This window comes from Pyrgilauda ruficollis, unplaced genomic scaffold (genome assembly GCF_017590135.1).
Source record: "Pyrgilauda ruficollis isolate IOZ18807 unplaced genomic scaffold, ASM1759013v1 scaffold33, whole genome shotgun sequence".
In the NCBI taxonomy this organism is placed as follows: Eukaryota; Metazoa; Chordata; class Aves; order Passeriformes; family Passeridae; genus Pyrgilauda; species Pyrgilauda ruficollis.
In genome coordinates this window covers 1,847,662-1,869,236 of record NW_024524711.1, presented here as the reverse complement: position 1 = coordinate 1,869,236, position 21,575 = coordinate 1,847,662, and the positions used below count along the sequence as shown (strand labels likewise).

General features: G+C 44.7%; 1 protein-coding gene across 1 annotated transcript; it reads right to left on the bottom strand.

Moving 5' to 3' along the window:
* Positions 1-2,585: 2,585 nt before the first annotated feature.
* On the bottom strand, positions 2,586-21,568 carry LOC121357421 (histone H2B 5-like). Its single transcript, XM_041474680.1, has 2 exons — positions 21,379-21,568; positions 2,586-7,223 (listed from the first exon to the last, which is right to left on the bottom strand). The coding sequence occupies exon 2, from the start codon at positions 7,192-7,194 to the stop codon at positions 6,814-6,816; it is 381 nt and encodes a 126-aa protein (XP_041330614.1). The 5' UTR covers positions 7,195-7,223; positions 21,379-21,568; the 3' UTR covers positions 2,586-6,813.
* Between the last annotated feature and the right edge of the window lie 7 nt (positions 21,569-21,575).

The following is a 21,575-nucleotide window of genomic DNA, read 5'->3' as shown; positions in this document are numbered from 1 at the left end:
CCATCTTCCTCTCAGCATGCTCAGGCAGCCCTTACTGTCACAGGCTTCCCACTTTGCTATAACTTAGTCATGCCTCAGAAAGCTTTGTGCAAGGGCAGGTTTTATTGGGATGGAGCAGTTCAATAGCCTCTTTCCATCTCTGCCTGCAAGACCAGGCTTCCTTGAATCCCTTGAATACTATGGTAATCCAAACAAACCAAAAGCCTACAAAAAAAAAAAAAAATACCCTCACATTTCCTTCACTTTAGTGAAATTCAGTGTTATTTCGATGCACTTATGTTCCCTCCTTTTTTGTTTTTTACTTCCAGGCAGTGTCAGGCAAAGATTGCACGCTGGGTGCTTGTATCAGCTGCGCTCGTAGCTCTCCTGTCCAGAGTGAGTTTTTCAGAGGCAGGCATGGTATTCATCAGAATGTGTGGAGTCCATGGGGCAGATCAGGTCAGAAACACCTCCTGGTTTATTTGAAAAGTGGTGCTGGACATTTTTCTAAGTAAGTCTTGGCAAATAGGGCTGTACTTTGTATAAAGAATTCTCTCCACACCTGATTAGGAGGAGGTTTAATGACCCATAAATGGGAGCGGTGCCCAGAAGATGAGAACGTTTTCCTGCCCCAAGGCTGGATGTACCCAAAAGATTGATGAGCAGCCACAGTGTAGCAAACTGAACACAAATCCCTATAGGAGGTGACTTTGTCTCCATGTAGGCAGACACAGTTATTTTACAGCAGCAGCACCCTCATGAGATGGCTGTATCCAAGCTGTCTGACCAGCACGCAGGATATTCGTGCCCAACTTTGCAATCTGAGCATGAGGGATGATGCCCTCATGTCTGCACCACATTTCCTGTGCTGCTCTTGAATTGGTGACATATGCTGGCTCTGGATGTGCCTTTGTACCTTTTCTGGTACCAGCTACACCGTCCATCCTGCCCCAACCCTGGGAGCTACCAGGATTCACTCCCTGTCCTTCATTTCCTGTCTCCAGACAGCAGCACACTGTGTGCGCTGGCATCTTGGTAAGATCCTCAGAGAGTTCTCACCAGCATCTGCCAGTCCTGCAGCATTCACTTACAGTCTCCTGCCTTTGGTCCCTTCTGGTGCCTCACACCCACCCCTTGCCATTCCTTTCCCATTCCCACCAACCTTCTCATTTCTATTGCTATTGGAATATTCTTCTTTTATTAGAAGACAATTAAAACTGTGAGATTTTTTTTTTTCTAAATAAATTTCTGTAAGAGATTTTTTTTTTTTTGACAGGGGATAGAATTAGCATTATGGACATTAAAAGGCAGAAAATGGTGTATTTTTTGTTCAATCAAGTACTTCAAGGGAGAAAATGAGAAATGTTTTTGAGAACAGCTTTCCATTATATGAGAAAGCAGAAGCTCCATTCCTCATTCCCACAAATCTGTGTTTATTAACCCTAACTATTTTGAAACAAAACATCTCTTACATCTTTCATGTAAGCCAGGGTAACAGAATCACGTAACCATCAAAGCAAGTGCAGGAGCCACACAGAAAATTGAGGTAAAAAACTTTCTTTCATGCTTAGATCTAAGCTCCATAGACCTAAGAAAACTGCCTGAAACTCTTAAGCATGACCACAGAGTTATGCTGTGCCTTTTATAACCTGGTTTGGGTCTTTGTGATACCTTGGCATCAGCTCTGTTTTGAAAGTGCGCTGCGGGTGTGTCTCGGGAAAGGAGTATGAAAATGGAAATCAGTACAAGTAGCAAAATTTATTTCCTTGGAAATAAATACTTCAGATCAACTAGTTTTAAGTTGGGATTTTTTCTCTAAATAGTGATTTTCTCAATTATGTTACGCTTGTATTTCTTTAGAGACACCATAAACATTTTTAGCTCTGATTTCTGTTATATGCCATATCTGAAGTCCTAACTTGTTTCTCTAGTAGACAGTGTCCAGCATGGCACATGCATTTTCCACTCCAGAGGATGCATTATGATGCTGATGTCCAGCAGGTAAGTGTTTCACTGGAGTGTATTCACCAATCATTCTTTAAAAGGAAGATCTTTTTCTTTCTAGTGTTTTCAGATGCTACATCTCATCCCATGGTTGTTGCCTATAAACTTCTCAGAGTCCAAGAAAAGATGTTTCTAGTGTTAGCAGTTGTTAATTCAACAGAAATTCTGAATGTGCATAAAACACTTCAGCCCCAGAATCTCACATTGTTCAGTCCAGACTGTTCCTGCTTGGGGGTAAATGATGGGTGCAGGGCAGAGCACACCCCAAGCAGGAGTGTGGCAAGCACAGATTGCAGGCTCTGCTCTGCTTGGGACAAGATCATTGGAAGGGCTTGAGAAACACAGATGTTTATGTTGCACTCATGTTTGGGTTGAGTGACACCCCATGAGGACTCCAGGGGCAGCCTGTGACATCCCTTCAGTGAGGGGCTCCTCTGGTTTTTGTCTGACCCTCTTGTCAGGATCAGCTGTGCTCCATCTCTGCTGGAAGGGTGGCTGCTGTCACCCCAGGTCTGGAGGAAATACCATGGAGAAGGAGAAATGCAGAGCTTGGGGGAACATTAGTGATAAGGCAGAAGCAAAGACACCCCAACAGCTTGGTACCATTGACTTCCAACAGGTTGGAAGTTACATTTTATTTAGACACTTAACAGAAAGCAGGTAATTAGCACGAAAGTCATAACCCAGCAGCAATATAACATGGATCAAACTTGATGTAACACTCATTGTCAGAAAAACTCTGTGTACATAAGCCCAAGAGATACCATGCATGGAGTAAGCATGAAAGATCGCTCCCCAAGTGGTGGTCCCAGGAAACTCTCCAAATCCTGTCAGTAATTCTATTATTCAGCTCCTATTCTTCCTTTCCCTGTAAACAATTTGATCTGGATGTAAACTGTCAGGAAATGCTATGATGGAACAGATGCTCAGGGCTATGCAGAGGCCACGCCAAACTCTACTCCAGGGGTGGCAGGACTTGGGGCTACCCACAGGGATGGCTCTCACCAGAGTGAAGAGTGCACAGGCCACACAGCTCCACTGGGCAGGACTCTTTAGTGTCCCTTTGTGGGGCACACAGTTGTGTCCAGGACAGGCACTCATCCTCCACACTTGTTTTTGCTCCTTTTCCCCATGCTTGACTAAAAACCTGTCTGTCCTGAGCAGGAGCAAGCCTCCCTGCAGGTGGCCACTCAGCTCCTTATAGGCTGAACTCTGCTGTGAAAGGCAGATGGACTTTAGGCCCTTCTGGGGAAGCAGGGTGGAAAATCAGAAGATCTACAGCAGCTTGTTTTCCCTTTTAAATTGTACACTGAAACAAATAACAAATAACAAATACAGTGATATCCTTGGGGTTAATATGAGGTTAGTATCAAGGCTGTATTACCTTTCTCATCTTCCTTTCCAATTTTCTATCTGTAGTTGATTTCCTTCAATTGGCAAAACACAGGCATGGCCCAGAGATGCTTTTGGGACTGCAGTAGGAATCAGGTAGGGACAGTGGGGCTTGGTATATTATCTTCAGTTTTAAAACATTTTCTCAATTCCAGAGCTGGAAATATGTATTCTTTAAAAACACTGATCCTGTAGTGCAGAATCCATCTTCTGCAGCAAACCTCCTTACCAGGAAACTGTGAAGCATGTCACACCTCAGATTACTTAGTGGACAATCAATCCTTGAACTTCTAGACCACCTTCTGTTGCCTCTAATATTAAGGCTCAGCCCAAGCTCACCAGATGCAAACTAATTTCCATTTAACTGCTGTGGATGGTGTCCTGTACATTAACTTCCCAAATGCTTTCTGTGTCAGTCCTAGCTTATACCAGCCTTGCCTTTCCTGGATCATCCCTTCCCTTTGCTGGCACAAATATCTGTACAACAGAGCAGCCACCAGAACAGGGTTGAAACAAAGCTTGAAAGAAAGGAAAAAAATAAAAAGGTTTGTTTTAAAATTGATCAGTTCCTCAATCCTGTGCTTCACATTGTCAGGAGTGAGTGAAAAAGAAAAATACAAATGGACAGTGAAGTGGAAATGATGCGTAAAAAGACAACCTAAACTATAAATGCATGGACATGATCAGTCTCAGTCACTTGGCTTTAGACAATATAAAAATCTTCTTTAAGCCTTCAAGTATTTTTGTAGCTCTAAATCACTGGTTCTCCTCTCTCTGAAACAATCTCCAAAAATGGAGAATGACAACAGTGGCAGAAGAAAATGGACCAGTACTCTGAGTATGAGTATGGAGTTATGGAGTGAGGAGTTCTCATCTGCGTGCCCAGCCTCATTCCTGGCTCCCTGAGCTGCCCAGGAGACCCTGGAGGGCCAATACCTCATTTTATTATCCTGATTTCTTGCAGCCTGTAGAGACTCAAGTGGGACTCCGCTCTGCTCAAAAGAGCAAGAGTTTAGAGGCTGTGCCAGGTGATCCTGGGAGATGTGTGTCCTGGCTCAAACACACTGCTTGGACTGCAGTGGGTTCATTCCACTCTCAATTCCTGCCTTCAAGAGAACTCCCCACAGGGATGAGTTCTGACCTGCAGCTCATAGGGACAGGAGAAGAGAGCTCCAGCAATGCCATCCAGCCCTTCACTCCCAACAGTCCCCCTGATGCACCATCCACTGCCCGGATTTCTTGTGGCAGAGGTGCCAAGGATGGTGGCTCTAGGCCCACTGCAGGTCCATGTTAATCTTTGGTATCTGATTTTGACTATTTGGTTGGAAACAAAAGGAAGTACTGAGCTGTCACCTGCAAAGTGTCCTGGCCAAGAGGCCCAGGTTACCAATGGAACTGATACAGAATACAGGTGCTGCTGCTGGGAGCTGCTCCCTGTGGGTGCTGGCACTCAGGGAGCTGGGCTTTGCTCTTTCTCAGAGCTGTCAGCAGAGATTCCTGCTGGCACTGGGCTGTGAGACACAGCTGTGGGGTATCTCAGGGCAGAGTGTGGGAGGAAAGCCCCCTCTCAAGTGTGGGGTGCTCACACCCAGAGCAGGGGTGTGTGAGCAGCCCAGAAGCAAACTGGCCAAAAACACTTCTGCACACAGACCACACAAGAGCCAGGCTGCTCTCAGGCTTCTGAGCCCGCTGTGCCTCAGACCAACTGCAAAAATGACTGCAGTGCGAATCTTCTGGAGCTGCAGAGCCCCACAGCTCCAAAAGCAACATAAATTTGCCAAAGGTCCCAATCACTCTCAAAGTGTAAAGAAACAGGATAGAGATAAATGCAGGGGAAAGCTAGACATGTACTGCATGGCTGCTATTTTGGGATATGAATTTACCTTTTAATTAAAAACAAGATCCTGAAGATCAGGGAGAATCTGCACATGGTTCTGGATCCTATTTCCTTGCTGCTCCTTTTATTTACAGAGTAAGTTGCAGAAAGCTGTCCTTATTTTAGACATGAATCTTTTTTATTTCAGTGTTACTGCCTACCAGAGGCTTTGATTTTTTTTAATGTTGGCTAATTTTGTGTTTTGAGTAGGAAGCTTCAACTTCACACCAGTTCTACACAGGCCCTTCTGCTATCCAGCAGTCTGGGCAAGATAAACCTGTAACTAAGACATTCCTCCCTTAACCTCTATGGCTTTATCATGATTTTATTATTGCTCACCTTACTGTGGACTTTGAAAAGATATGGGGAGTATCTGAAGTAGTTTAAAACTATTTAATCTTTTAAATGTCTGGGATGCAGGCAAGTGTCCCTATATATCCACCCAGCCCCCAATTTTGCTTTTGCTTTCTAACTGCTGAATGAGTTAGGGAGGGCAGGGCCAGGCAAGCTGCCTGCAGTGATCTCTGTGGGGAGCCAGCTTCCTCCCACCCCTCAAAATGCACTAACCACTGTGCTCCCACACCAGATGCCTTCCCAAATCCTCAGTCCCTGCCCAAAACATCTGTGCTGTTTGTCCTGCACCACTCTATTGCTCACAGGAGAGGGGACCCCCTTGGGCACCACCCCATCTTGCCCACACTTATGGTGGAAGGGAAAACCCAGGCAGCATCAAGGCAGGAAAAGTCTCTGAAAAGCAGCAGAATTAGCAATGTCTTGCATGCCAAAGCAAGTCCTAAGGCAGGCAAAGCAGCAGCCAGGAAAGACAGAGACCCACTCCCAGCATCCCACCTTGTCCATCCCTCCACCTCAGCACAAGGTGGGAGGCAGTGGGCAGCTCCAGCACCAGCACCTTCATCCTGCTCCATGGCTCATCCATCAGGAGCAAGGAGGAGGATTAGTGCTTGGTATCAACGTGGGCATCTGCCTGCCTGCCAGGCTTGCTCTTTAAAACAGGCTGTCAAGCACAGATAGCTGTTGAATCAATATGTGCCTGGTAGCTGTTGATGCCACTTCTGCCAGCACAGGGTGGGCTGAGCCACTGCACACCAGGAGGGATTCAGGCTCTGAGAGAGAGGATGCAGCGCTGACTCTTCAGCACCCATATCAGATGACTGTGAGAAAGCAGTCAAACAGGAAGACTTCAGTGATGGTGTCTCTGTGTTGCTGCTGTCAGTCCCCCCTCCCAGTGCCAAACATGAATGCTTGCCAAGCACAGAGGAGACTGGATATACCACGGCTGGTCAGTCCTTTGAATGAGATGTAAAAGCAGGGGCCTCCACTACCAGCCTCGGCAAATCCTTCCCACATCCTGAACAGATGATGAAAATCAGCTGACATCCAGATTGCTGTCTCCTCTTCCTCTGGGCAGCTTCTCATGCCCATGCCCAGGCTGCGAATTGCTGTGGATAATAGCTGTGACCATTCACCCAGACCATGGCTGCCTACCCGTGCTGGCGTGGAGGGCCCGGTGCTCGGCGGTCCCGCTGCACAGGGGACGTTGGCTATTTGGAGCTGGTGTACTTGGTGACAGCCTTGGTACCCTCTGAGACCGCGTGCTTGGCCAGCTCCCCGGGCAGCAGCAGGCGCACGGCGGTCTGAATCTCCCGGGATGTGATGGTGGAACGCTTGTTGTAATGGGCCAGGCGGGAGGCTTCCCCAGCAATGCGCTCAAAGATGTCATTGACAAAGGAGTTCATGATGCCCATGGCCTTGGAGGAGATGCCCGTGTCAGGATGGACTTGCTTCAGCACCTTGTAGACATAGATGGAGTAGCTCTCTTTCCTGCTTTTGTGACGCTTCTTATCACCCTTCTTCTGGGTCTTTGTCACGGCTTTCTTGGAGCCCTTTTTGGGAGCTGAGGTTGACTTTGCTGGCTCTGGCATCCTGAGAGCTCTTTCGCTGTGTCTTGGAGCTGCTTGGAGAGAACAGAAAAAAAATCTAATTCTTTTTTTGACCTTCTACAGAATAATTGCACTGCAAGATGAGAGATCTGAGTTGGAGGCAAGTAACAGCTCAGAATCTGAGACAAACACACCATGACCCTGAGTGAGTATTTCTGAACTGCCAGCAAGAATTTCTCTGGCTTGTGCTTTTTTTTTTTTTGTTGTTTTCTGTTTAAATACCTACAAGTCTGGCCTTGTCAACATCTCTGAACAAAAGCCTAATTGGCATCTACTCAGTAAATATGAGATGGAACCTGAACATCTTTCTGAGAAGAACACTGCAGTTCCAAGGAAAACACTAACTGCAGCATGGATTAAATCAAGTCTTGCTGGAATGGGCCCAAGACTGTTGCGAGGTATCACTCCAGGCACCTTTACGTGAGACCGGTCAAAATTATTTTATGTAGTTTGCAATGTCCAATAAACTCTTTTTATTTGCATGTAGATAGAAGTTCATTTTGCAGGTGCTTGCATTTCTGTGGCTATTGTTTGACACCATGTTTTCCAGTGAAATACAAAAAATAATACAGTTTTAAGCTAGATGGCTGAGCTACAGGAATATATCAGTATCCACATTTGCTGTCAAAAAATACCAGAGAGTAGAAAAGCTTAGAGGAGGTGGCAGGAATCACCTGGCCGAGAAACAGAAATGTGGATAGGAGTCACAAAGCAAAGTGCTTTCAGGCTACATGTTGATGGAAAAAATTATTTCCTGTTATTTGATGCTTTTTGCTTTCGAGAGAGCACGCCTTTGCTGGACAGTTTACACCAAAGATGCCTGATCCTCCCTCTGAGTTTTTCTTCATTAGGTCACGACGTGCAGAGCCATGACCTGCAGCTGACTGCTCTCATCCAGAAGTGCAGTAACAAAAAACCAGTATGTTAACCCATGAAAAAACTGGGTGCGTCCCCTACACTACAAATTTACATGTGCTTTACTTCATGGACCAAGGGGAATAGCTGTGTTGCAACCTGGTAAATGGTTTTGTGTTTCAGAGAACACTTCAAATGCTGCCTTGAAAGACAAGGCTCCTCCAGGTTTTGCTGGAGGATAAGCTTACAGCATCACCCCAGGGCTTGGATTTTACTGCTCTGCATCTCCTTTGAAGATGACCTAGGAATTACAGTCTGCTGGCCAAGAGAGACTAGTAGAGAAAAAAGAGCTTCAGGGCTGATGGCACATGGGAAAATGGATAGAAGTAAACAGAAGAGAGAAAGCTGGGATGTAACATATGGTCTGCACACTCTGAAGTATCTGAGAAGGCCCTAAACAGTGCCTGTGCCAAGGCAATGGCTGCATGCTCAGCCCTGCCTCTCCTCCTTGGGAAAGAGTGAGTGAGATGTTTGATTTCTCCATCTGCAGTCACAGCCAGATGCAGCAGCACTGCTGCAAACAAGCCTACACGGAGTTCCTGGTTGCTCCCTGTGGGAGGAGACACCTTTGATCCTGAGGCTGGATTTATGTGCCCACCTACACCTCAGTGGGTACCAGCTCCTGCTTCCCAATCACCTCCATGGCTCCAAATCAGCCCGTGTGATGCTGCCTCCTGCCTGCAGCGAGCACCAGGGCTGGGCTCCGGCACCCACTGGCATTGCTTGGGATGCTGTGGAGAGGGGAAGGGAGGTCTCCACCACAGCCCTCCAAAACACCCTCCTGTCTAGAAGCTGAAGTCAGCACTAGTGTCCTTAGAGCTGGGTTTCTGCTCCAGAAAAGCAGTTCCTTCTCCAAAGGCATGATTTTCATGTGCTAAGTTTTTGACTCTGCCCCTCATGTCCTTTCTTAATTTTTTCTGGCATTCTTCCCAGTGGTGGCATTTAGAATGGCAAGTGCTGGACTGCCCCAAAAGTTTTGGACACCTTTCAAAACTGACACCTGCCTCCTTAAACACAACATTTTCTTCCTCTGGTGAAATCACAAGTTTTCTTCCTTTTTTTACCTATTTGGGAAACAGTATTGGGAAAAGAAATCCCCTGTTTGTAGACTTGAAAATATGCCTTTTCAATGGAAAATGATTTTTTCTACAGGAACAAATAACTGTGCACTTGCTCCTTTTTCTTTTAAGCTCATTTCCTGACTGAAAAACACCACAACTGAAAAATGCAAATGAGTATTTCTTAAGCATTTTGAAAAGTATGTCCTTCTAAAATAAATATTAATTCTTAAGTGCACTTCTATTGCAGCTTTAAAAAAAATGAATAGAGAACTCAACAGAGACCAGAGTGGTTTCATAGGGCTCCAGAACAGGTCACATCTGCAGGACATCTCTGTCCATTTGATCAGCCAATACCCTTGGGCAGCACAGCCCAGATGTCACTCCCTTCCCATGTACAGATGCAATGGGGGAAGCAATGATGCTGAAGTTCAGAGATCAGCACAAAAGCTTGTGCTCCTCTCCCTCCATTTCTTTGCAGCTGACTGTTTAACAGGTAAATAACACCTTCTTTGAAAACAGGTTGTGTTCTTTGTGGTTTATTTGGGCAGTGCCCAGCAGGCAGAGCCTGAGTGCATTTGCCAGGTGCTAAACAAATAATGTTAATAATGTCAACAGTATCACCAATCCTTCTGTCAACAGTGCAATGCAACCCACAGCAGCTGCTGCACTGGGACAAAGACAGAAGTAGTGGGACTATTCCCAAAGTGTCCTTGTAGAGAGTTTGAGGAGGAAAACAAAAAAGTGACCTTTAAAAGAATGGTTTATTTTTATAAAAAAAAGTTGCATATCTTTGTTTCCTTAAAAAAAAAAAAAAAAGAAAAAAAAAAAAGAGAGAAAGAGAGGGAGAGTTGGAGGGAGAACCTGAAGAGGTTAATAATTATTGGTTTTTATTTTAGAAGTGTTGCCAGCATGACTGACTTCTCTACTGTGAGGCAGACCAAGCATTGGATACAGGTAGCTCAGAGAGGTTGTAGGATCTCCATCCTTGGAGCTACTCAAAATCTGACTGGACACGGCTCTGAGAAACCCACAGTGGCTGACCCTGCTCTGAGCATGGGCTGGACTGGATGTTTGCCAGAGGCACCTCCAACCTCATCCATTCTGTGACTTTTGGAGACTGAAACTGGGTAGAACACACTTTATGAGCTGTGTACCCTTGACTGACATCTCCCATGGTGCAGCCCAAGATTCCCACATGGACCTCTAAGAAGAGATGGTGTTCATCTCCAGGTCCAGGCCACTGAGGTCCCTGGGATGCAGGGCATAGCCAGGCAAGAGAAGGCACTTTCAAGCAGCACATTTGGAAAGTTTCAGTTTTTGAGAAAAATCTCTGGGAACATTTTTTTCTTTATGGTTTTGTGTGCTCTGAGTTACATCAGTTATCAGTGCTGGCAGTTTTTTCCTTCCTCAGAAAACCAACAAGAAAACCAACCACAGTAATTTTTCCAGCCAGCTCCAAGCAGCAGCCTGACTGCTGCCAGAAACCAGAGCGGTGCCGAGTGACAGATACATCTTCCTTAGTGTTGACACTCCTTTCTTCAGCATCATTAAAAGGAAAGTGAACGGAAAAACACATTCAAAGATACAAATCACCACAGTCTCTCAGATCTGAAATGGGAGAGGAGCCCTGCTGAGAAATCCCACGTGGAACCTGATGCTGTCTCTTATCCCTAGGCTTGATATATCAGTGGAGAGAGACAAGCAGAGAAGCTCCTGCAAGATTTTTGTTCATTTTTGGCGTTGCTGCTGAGTCTGTAGGACCAGTGCCAAGCTGCTGCCAGCAGTGTGCATGGGTAATGGTGGGTGGACTATGAGCTGGCCTTTTGGACCTCTCCTCATGCAGGGCTGGAAACAGCACTTGGATTTTTTAAACTTTTTTTTTTTCTTTTTGAAAGCTGTCCTTGCTATGATGAGCTCTGGGGCATCCATGTATCCCCATTCCCTTTCTGCAATTTCCTAAACAGCCATAAAAGTTACATTTCCAGAATCAGCATTTTGTTCTTAGAAGGTTTTGGTAACAAGTTAAATATTTGTAGGAATAAGCTTTCATCTTTTGCACATCTGAAATTCTGATATTTGTTAATCTTCTGATGTTCTACTTTAATCCTTGCTAGAGCAAATGAGAGCCAATGGGCATCTGCTGATAATTCTGCCCCTTAAATAAGAATGTTCTGTCCATTCTGTCCAATTATTGCCCCTTTCCTCATTTTCTCCTACTATGTAAAGGAAAGAATGCTTGGCTTTATTCCGGCATGCCAAGAAATACTAAATGAAATTTGCTGTTGTTTTTTGTTTAATTTTCTTTGAGACACAAAGGGTAAAAAATTAGGGAATGTTTCCACCAAAAGGAAAAGGCTTTCTAATGGATTCACCTGCTCTGAAATACTTCTGAGATCTCGTAAATATAGCTAACAAATTACAGTGTGTCAACAAACGACTGTTATTGGAAAAGATAATTTCTGCAAACTTCAAATCCTCTTCCTTTTATTATGTATGGCCATCTACTACTATACAAGAACTTTTTCATCTTTCAGGTGTCATTATATAGTCATAGTTGAGAAAACAAACAGTATTTGTGATTATTTGGTAGCAAGCTCTGCCTCAGGTATAAAGTGGATCAGAAGCATGATGAGTCATTGTGAGACACTGGTGATGTTGCCTCGTGCAAAAACTGATAGTTGTATTTTGGTCTGAAAAGAATTTTTCCCTTGGTATGTTGTCTAGCATGTGATGATGAGGTAATATTTGCTTTGAAGTAAGGAGGAGGAGAATTTCCCAAAATAAGGTAAATTAATCTGAAATGCCTGATTTCTTGCAACAGTGGAGGGGTGCAGAAAACAGTTTTGAGATCATAGGTTTCCTCCCAAGTAATTCAGTAACAGTATTAAGACCTCATCCTCAGTTCCACATGCTCTGCTGCACTTTATATCTCTTTTCCTGTAAGGCTTTAATTTATATGGCTACCTTTCAAAGTTGGATATACACATGCAGTTTTCTAGTGAAAAGAGGGCTGTGACTATAGGTTAAAATTGAAGATGACCTCTACTCACTGACAAAGAAAGAAATGCTACAAACTCAGTCCCTGACACAGACCCATGATGCTCACATAGATCTTTACATTTCCTTAGAACAAATACAAGCAGAACAGAGCACTGTGTCCAAGCTCTTTGCCTGATACTTATCGTGTTTGTGTTAACTCATTGCTTGGGAGTTCTGTTCAGAATACTACAGGAATCTTTTCAGTTCTTTTCTATAATTTCAATCTATGATTTTCAGAAAGCACATGTTTAATCACGAGTAACAGCTGTAATCTCTTGTGCTACTTCTGCCCAAGTTGCAAGTACTTCTCGGGGCTGCAGGGGTATCCATCAGAGATTTTGTATTATTACCTACAAAGTAAGGAGCAGGACCCTACATCAGAGTTCTCTGCAGAGAAGATACACTGAAATTTTAAAGAAAATAAAATCTTACCCATGAGTCAAGTAGAGCAATAGAGAGACAATACTGCAAGAACAACTGTCAGGAGACTAAATACTGCAGTCCTTGTGCTGATTAAGAGAGTGTCTGAAGTCAATGGGGATTTAACACAGGTCTGAAAGCACATGTGAAATGTTTAGAGATGTTTAGCACCAACAGCTGACATTGATTTCCACCGGAATCCAAAAGGCTCATTACTTCACACAAATCAGACCTCATATTTTATCAAGGTTTTGTTACTGTTAATAAAGGAGTAGTTAAAAAAGCTTTATTATCTGCTCTTTGTAAGTGTACTCATTGTATACCTGCTTTGGGATAGCTCCGATCTACATGCTTGAGCAAGTATCCAATAAATACAAAAAGGAGAACGACGTTTTCTGTGGATCCATACCTGTTAAACATATGTGGGGTACACCCAGTACCAGCACCTGCTACAATTACACTCCAGTCAGCTTTCCCACAGAGGGTCAGGGTTTCAGAGAAACCTGTAGGAGTTAAATTTGATGATCCTTGTGGGTCCCTTCTAACTTGGAGCATCCCATGATTCTGTATTATCACAACCATCCTCAAGAAGCCCCACAGAGAACACAAGCAGGCTCACTTCCTTCCTGATGTTTTATCAGTAACTCAAACCTCACACATAAAATGCAGCATGAGCTTCCTCTCCAAGTTTTAGAAGCATCAGGATTTTCTGCTTCTGCCAGTGGAACCATGGTCTCTAAACTAGTAATGACAATAAGCTTAAAGAATCTTTTCCTCAAGCAACAGCCTTCTTTTCCCTTCATATCCCACTTCAAGTCAACTGGATCCACTGGCAGCCAACCTGTCAGCAGCAACCCCATGTCCAATTGCAGGGTTTAGCTCCCATCCTCAGACTAACTCAGCAAAATTGCTCTGGAGGTAGGGAGAGGTCAGAGCCTGCTAACCATGTAGGGGCAGCTGATGTCCAAGTGACCTGGGACAATCCTGCTGGGCAGAAGGAGCAAGGCATCACAGCAGCTCCACTGCTCAGAAGCACCACAAGCTCTACATATCTTTTTGGTGGTGTGCAATGCACAGACTGGTGGAGATGGGTGTGAGAACCAAAATCATAGATGACTGGGGTCTGTAATACCAATGGAAGAAAGGTGCTTTACTTATTCCATAACACCATATGCTATTGAAAAGAAAAACTGCAGATTTGAAATAAATTGCTCTGTGCTGTATCAAAATAAAATCACTTGTTTTTTATCCACATAATTTCAATTTCTCTGGAAAAGGAGAAGAGCAAAAACTCACTAAGGCTGCTATATCTAAATAACTCCTACAGTGGAACCATGGTCTCTAAACTAGTAATGACAATAAGCCTAAAAAACTGCTATCACATTTAAGCAAACTATTTTTATGCATTTTATGGAGTAATGGAGAATTATCGAAATTCTAGACTATTTTCATAAGTGCTGAAAAAGGCAACCATTAAAAATGTGCTAATTCAGCCATTCAGCCAAAAATAGGAGAGAAGCTACAGCACAACACCTGCAGGCCATAGGGAGAGAGTGGGTGGAAGAGGGAGAAAAAGCTTCACCAAGAAATGAGAGCTGCTCTGAGTCAAGGTAGGAGTTATGTGGGAACCAATGCAGACACATGCAGCACCTCTTCCTCCTACACACCCCACACCCAGGCTTTAGCAGGTTCCTGTAACCTTTTTCCAGCACCACAGATAACTGGTGTGGCAAAAAAGAAACAAAGGCTGAGATTGTACCCCAAAATGTGTAGTTTGGCCAAATCACACTGACCGAGAACAAGAATTTGGACATAAACCCATGCTGAAATGGAAAGCTATGTGCCCATATTAGGCTGAAGACCAGACCAAGGTCATTAAGGGTTTATGAGTGATGTGATAGGTACATCACAATGTAGTGATCTACCTGTGTAGTTACCACGTATTCTCAATGCCATGGATAAAATAAACCCAGCAAAACCTTTTAACAACCTTCAAGGTATGTATATGGGTCTAAGGCATGTATGCTCAACAGACCTGGACGTTACCACCACCAACTCTCCCCCTTCATGGGGAGAAAGTGTCAGGCAAGGGCACGATGTGCGCAGCTGTAATCAGTCATGACCGACATTCCTTCTAAATGAGTCTCTCACTTCAATCATCACTTCCCAGTTACATTACCCACATTTCAGCAAGTCCTGAAAATGGTTTCAGAAAAAATAGCAGAAAGCATGCATCAAAAAAGTCAGGGATATGTGAAAGCTGCTTTGTAATGGTGGTAAAGCCTGGGAACACAGACTGTAAACGCAGGAGGTGGGGTACCAGACAGGTATATCCAACAGGACTGCATGCCATGCCACAAGCTAAAGGACAGCAAGAGGCACAGCATCTGATTTCATTTCTACAGGATACTGAAAATACTGTAATGTGTGTATTAATAATTAATTTGGCATGGTAAAAGCAATTTTACTGTAAATCAGAGATGTGTGACTATTACTGGAGCCTGCAGGGAAACAAAGATAAATGTCCTTCTCCAGATCTCGCATCATTCAATAACCAGATTGGGAACATGATCCAAGACTACTGACACTTTTTTCTGCTGCTGCCACCAGATCACATTACCACAGGCAGAGTCCTCTGAGCATTAGAGGTCATCTTCTGTAGGAAACAGGAAAATGGAGAGTCTGTTAGATGGAAGGAGAGGAGAGGAGAGGAGAGGAGCAGGGCTGGGACAGCCAGGTCTGGCAAAGGTCCCCTGAAGAGGCAAGCTGGCTTTTCTCCAGAAACAGATAGGGGCAAGCACTAAAGACACAAGAGTTATTGAAGGTAAATTCTGAAACAAGAACTGACAATAAACCGTTTTAAAATGTTCATGAATAAATTTACACTGGAGATGAAAGGGAACTTCACATCCTTACTTGGAAGTGGGAGGATAAAGGCAAGGGAGGAGGGGAGAAAGACAAAGAAATCCATTCCTTCCATATTTCAAAGACAAAACTTGATTTTAAAAAAATTCTAGGAAATGGTTCCAGCATAGCAAGTAACTGCTCTACATTAACCAGGCAACACTTTCTATGGTGCTGTGCTACTGAAGAATTGTTATCAAAATGCACAGATGTCCTTCACTTTGTACTTCTCTTTCCTTTATTCTTTTATTTATTGTTCCTTCCTCCTTTTTCTCACATCCACTACAAGTGCCAGGAGGTTCAAAGCCCCAGCAGGACTGCTGTCACTTGGTCCTGTCTCACATGTGGTATTTGTAGAGACTACCACAGTACTTTGAACAGCCACAGGGTTGAAAAACTGGCAGCTCTCCAGAAACTTTAAAAGAAATGGCTGTCAAGTTAGCCCATGCCCAAATTCCACACTGCACAAATTGCTTGTGAATAGTGTTTTGATTTACCTCTAATTTGTGATAGCATCATTATTGCTATTGCATGAATTCAGTGTGCTAGTCACTATGCTGATGCAAGCTAAAAAACACCATCTCCCTTTCAGAGAAATCAAGGTATATATAATTCGGGATACACCAATATTTACATCAGGCAGGGATGCAAAGAGTAATATGCTGAACACTTGGTTGCAACCACTAGACCAGCAGTGAAGAAAATGAGGGCTGCTGGACAAAATGACAGTGGTCCTGGATGGTCAGTAGCAATTAGAACAATTAAATGTAGAGTTCACTTTTCAAAACTCAGAAAGGCAGCAGGTTTAAAATGCCAGTGGAGTGCCATATTAGCTGTACAAGACTCTTATCTTTAACCATCCTTGGCTCCATCCTCCCACATCCACTTTCCTCCTGAGCTTTCCATGCCCTTAGTTTCCCCACTGCTTTAGTCCAACAGTCTCCCAAGCTGTTTCTTCCTCAGATGAAGTGCTCACCCTTTGCTCTTCTCCCTCCCTGCTGGTGCCTCTCCCAGCATACTCCCTCCACAGAGCTCATTAGTGCCTCTGCTTCCAGAAGAATATCTTTGCAGGTGACTGCTAAGTCCTTTTCTTGAGCTGTGTCCCAGTTATCAGGCAGCTGCAGTTGATAAGGAGGATGACTGGAGCTCAGCTGAGGACCCACAGTGCAGGAGAAGAGACAATATGGGGTTAATTCTGGCATGTAAGAAAAAGGAGAGTGGTACTGGAAGGTCCAGACAGCTGCAGCCTCCACATCTTCAGAGCAGAGCTGCTGCACCTGCAGTGCATTTTAGGACAAACACATCCAGAATGAAAACAGCCTATATTTATATTAAGTATGGTCAGACAGCTCCTTCCTAACAGGATGTTCTCTGTCTCCCATCTTGTGGAACCCCACTTGTCACTCAGTCAATTTCCAGGTCCCCCAAAGGACCCAAAGAGGACTTCTGCCTTTCTGTCAGCGTGGAAGCAGCCTCCCTTCCCTATGCTTCCTCCTTTGATATTTACCAATGGTTCACTTCAGCCCTTTCAATTTTCCCCTTTCCTTCCTGTTCCTTGATTCTGCCTGCCTTTGTGATAGGGAAATGAGGAGACTCTTACCAAATGCCTTCCTTGGCCTCTCTTCACACTATGTTTTATCTTTAAGTGCTGAGCTCCAGAATACCTTCCTTTCTGCCCTTCTCCCACATCATTTCAAGAATTTTTTCAGAAAAAATGTCACATGCTTTCTGCCCCAGCTTTCTAGTGTAACTCATGTCCTGTTTTTAACTCCCAACAACCTGGGGTGGTTCTGTTCTCCTACCCCTTCTTCCATTGCCTCCTGTACACACTACCCATTGCATCACCACCTCTGTGTTTTGTTTTCCTTTCTACCTTGCAGTCTTCTCCCATGCAGTATTTTCTGCTTGACAAGTACAGTCTACTTCATATGATCTCTCAAGAGACAGTCACAGAGGTTACACAAACAGGTTATAAGGAGAGATCTGATGTTCCCAAAGGCATGTCTGTCTTTCCTGACTCTGTCTAATATAGCCACTGCCTCTGACAAACTTTGCCCACTCACATCCTTGATCATTGTGGCTAAGAGCACCCAGTTTCCCCCTCAGCACACACCACCTGCAGTGATAACCTGGGGGATGGTCCTCTACCTTCAGCTCATGGATTTCAACTCTCCAGGTGACACATCTCGTGTCAGAGTTATGTCCTTAGCAAACGGAAACTCTCTCTTCCATGGTCCTCAGGTAAAGGTTATCTTTTAAAAAATAACACAGAAAACCTTGCTGCATTGGACCACCTATGTACTTTCACCAAATTCAGGAAAAAACCCTCACCCTCTTTTATAAGAACTTTTAAGGCTGGTTTGAAAGGTAAAGAATTCCTACTCCAAGAGGGTCGATGAAATAATATGCCAAGGGTGGTGATTAAGTCTCACCACAAAGGAAAATGTTGAGTTGATGTAGGTGGCATAAAACCCCCCACTCTCTTTATGAGTCAGGTAAGCTGCCAGAAAGCGGAGGTGGAATCTGTGGGATGGAGCTGTTTTCATTCCAGCCACTTAGTAGTAAGCTCTTTGAACAACAACAAAAAAAAGTAGTTTAAATAATAAATTATATTTTTTAAAACTGAGACTCTTATCTAAATAGCAAATTCTAACAATTGCCTTTGATTCCCAATGATGATGTTTGTAGTCAATGACAGTCAAGGGAAAAAAATATTAAACAACTCTTCCCCCCATCCTCTGAGGTTAATGTAGCATTTTTGGATTATGCATCTATTCTTCCATCTCCCACCCAATGCATATGATCCTGCAGTCACAGCTATCTTCTCTCCCTCTGGCTCCAGAAAAAAGGAAAGCTGAGAAGCTGAAATCCCAGTCTCACCCCACACAGAACCCTTTTCAGAGGAAGAGCTTAGCTCTGCTGAGGAGAAAGCATTTCTCCACTTTTTGCATTTGTTAAACCACTTTTGTGCAGCTATTTCTTCTAATAGCTGCACAAAAGTGGCTTAACAAATGCATAAAGCAAAACAATTGGGGGAAAAAAAGAAAAATGTTTTGTGAGGTCTTATTTTGGGTCAGTCCAGCATCTAAGACATATTTCAAAGATATGGCAGTGTCCCTCACTTAAAATTTAAGTCTTTATTTACAAAAAAAACTCCTTGAAATTGAAAAATGTAAAAAGAATGTCATTAGGTTCTTAAGTTCAAGGGGCTTGAAGTCCTCCTCTGGTACTGTCAGTGGGAACACAACATCTGCTCTGTTCACAGTGCAGCCTCAGCAAGATGCTTTCTCAAGTACACATCTGAATTTAGGAACATTTCCCACACACTTAATTCTTCAGTCTACCCAATACATATGGGATGGGAAGGAGCAGTGTACTTCAGGTGCTAAGAAAGGGAAGAAATAGGATCAGACTATCAGCATGAGTAATTTCTTGTTTTCAGCTGGAGAGTGAAAGATGTGGAGTGGAAATATAGGTATACCTATATATGCATAATATTAAAGTAAAATATATGTAAATGTAAGGGAAGAAAAGAACAGTGACCAAAGGAATAGCTTGGAGAAGAAATGTCAAGAGGAAGGTAGAGTTAGGCAGTGGACAGAAGTGAGATGTCAGAAAGGAGAGACAGAAGGAGAGGGTTTAAAAAGAATGACACAGAGGGGAAAAAAGATGTAAGAAGAAGATATATGAACGGGAACAAAAATGAGAGAAAAGATATGACTGGACAAAAAACAGAGAGGAGGAAGGTAAAGTAATGAGCACAATGTTTGGTAAGGCAGAAATACTTAAGTATAAATAAGACACAGAAAAGAGAAACTAATAGGAAGGGTCACAAGAAGGAAAAAAGACCTTGTGCAGCAGAGATGGGAAATGAGCAGTGGGGAAAAAAAATCACCTGCTAGCACAGCACTTCTCAGTCATGGGTGAGAGGTGCTGCTGGCCCAACAAGGGACAGAGGCAAACCCTAGGAAGTGACAGGCTAAACCCAAGGAGAACAAAGGACAACGCTGGGAGAAGATAATGATAGCCTTGTACTAGGCCTTTTGTCTGAAACAGAAATCACAAAGGTCATTGAAATTGCTGCTTAAATCTTACATCTGATACTTGAAAAAAACCTCTTTCCCAATACAATGATTCTTCCTTCTCTCTCAACGCTGGATTAAATTAATTACTTTACAGTTGTACCTCCCTGCTGGGGAAGTAAACCCCACACATCATTCTGCTCAAAGTAGACCTTCGTCTCTGGCTCCCTTTGCCTATAGAGGCTTCTGTAGAAATCTTTCAGTAGACACAGGTAAATTTCCTGCAGCTCCAAAATTACCATGCTGGATTTGGCTATCATTACTAAAATGAGGAAAGAAAGAGGAAGGAAACAGGGTAAGCACTCAGGAAAAAAAGCTTCTTTTTTCTTGTTATTATAATTAGGAAATTTACCCAGTAGAGAGGGAAAGAAAGTGCTGCCTGTAAATAAACTGTCACTCCTTTGAACATCAAATAATAGGAACAAGAGGGAGTGTGTGGGAAGTACATTCATATTATCAAATTCTTTCTGACATTAACCTGTTCAATATAATGAAAACATAATCAGGAAAATAACATATTGTAACACAAATACTATGGAGGCTATAGAGAAAAAACACCAGGAAGATCAGTGTTCCCAGGGTAGCTCCAGTCTGAGAAACCAGAGCTTTATTAGTAGTAACAGGAGCAACATATGGAGATGAATGAAACCATGTTTGTAAATGTGATATGCAATTGCACACTCTCATTTGGCTTTCCTTTTTCACGATCTGACTCAGCCTCCACACTCCCCCATCTTTTGATTCATAAATTCTTGGTATCAAAAAATGAAAGAGTTACAAAGCCAGCATGCAAAGGGCATGAGATGACGCGAGATACAAGGATGCTGGTGAGCACAGAACGTGCCATCAATCACCAGCCTGCAAAGGGACAAATCTGCTGGAGATAAGCAGTGGAGACAGGGCCACCCTGTCCAGGGGCTCGCTGGAGGACGCCGCGCAGCAAACCCCAGCTCATCTCCACTGCGCTAGAGGCGCATGCTGAGGTAGACAAATCTATTACAAAATTGTATAATATTGCTTGTGCTGCACAGCAGCCACTCGGTTAGGCAGCCCCTGCATCACCAAACCCGTGAGACCGGAGGTGAGAGGAATGAGAAATAAAAGGGTTTCCTATGGCATATACTCCCTGCATTTTTTATAGCTATGGAAAAAAGATCAGGGTTAACCACAAGCAACACAAAACATAACAAACAGTGCATGAGCAATGGTTTACAGCCCTATACACTCAACAATTAACAACCTCACAGAGTGTTGACACAGTGGGGGTCTGTACACAGGATAATAATCCCTTCCTTCCCTGGGGCCCGGGCTCCTCAGCATGTGTGCGGGCAGGCTGCAGACGGCCAGCCCAGCCCGTGGGCACCGCTGGCCCGCTGCAGGCAGTGCCCGGCTGCGGCCCCCAGCCCTGCCACGGCCGTGCCCCGGCCCAGGCTTCGCCTTCGGCCCCCGGTGCACCGGAGCGCACTGAGCTCCGGCGATACGATTCCCACCATCGCAGCAAAGCACTGGCAAGGCTGACACCGTTTCGGTGCGTTCGCCAAGCCCGGAGAACGACGAAGCCCCGACTCTGCGGGGCTCAGGGTCGAGCAGAAGGCAGGGCAGGGCAGGGCTGGCCGCACACCGCATCGCGGTACAGAGGTGCGGCAGCTCGCACGCCCGGGCAGCGCAGCCCCGCTGCGGACACTGCGGCGTGCGGTGCCCACCGCTGCCGCACGGCAGGCAGCCAGCGCAGGGGAGGGTCTTGCCTGCTGGGCGTCTGGACTCCTCCGCAGGCGAGCTCCAGGCGCCGGCGTGGCGCGGGGCAGGTGCGCGCCGCGGGGCTGGGGGGCTGCTCGCTGCCGCTCCGCGCAGATCCGGCGTGGGCCGCAGGACCGGGACCCGCCTCCGGTCCCGACCAGGCTGCGACCGGCGGGGCGCCTCGCTGCGCGCCGCCGCCGCTGCG

Bases quoted from the DNA above. Each gene is read 5' to 3' on its own strand.
- LOC121357421 (XM_041474680.1), bottom strand. From the start codon at position 7,194: ATGCCAGAGCCAGCAAAGTCAACCTCAGCTCCCAAAAAGGGCTCCAAG.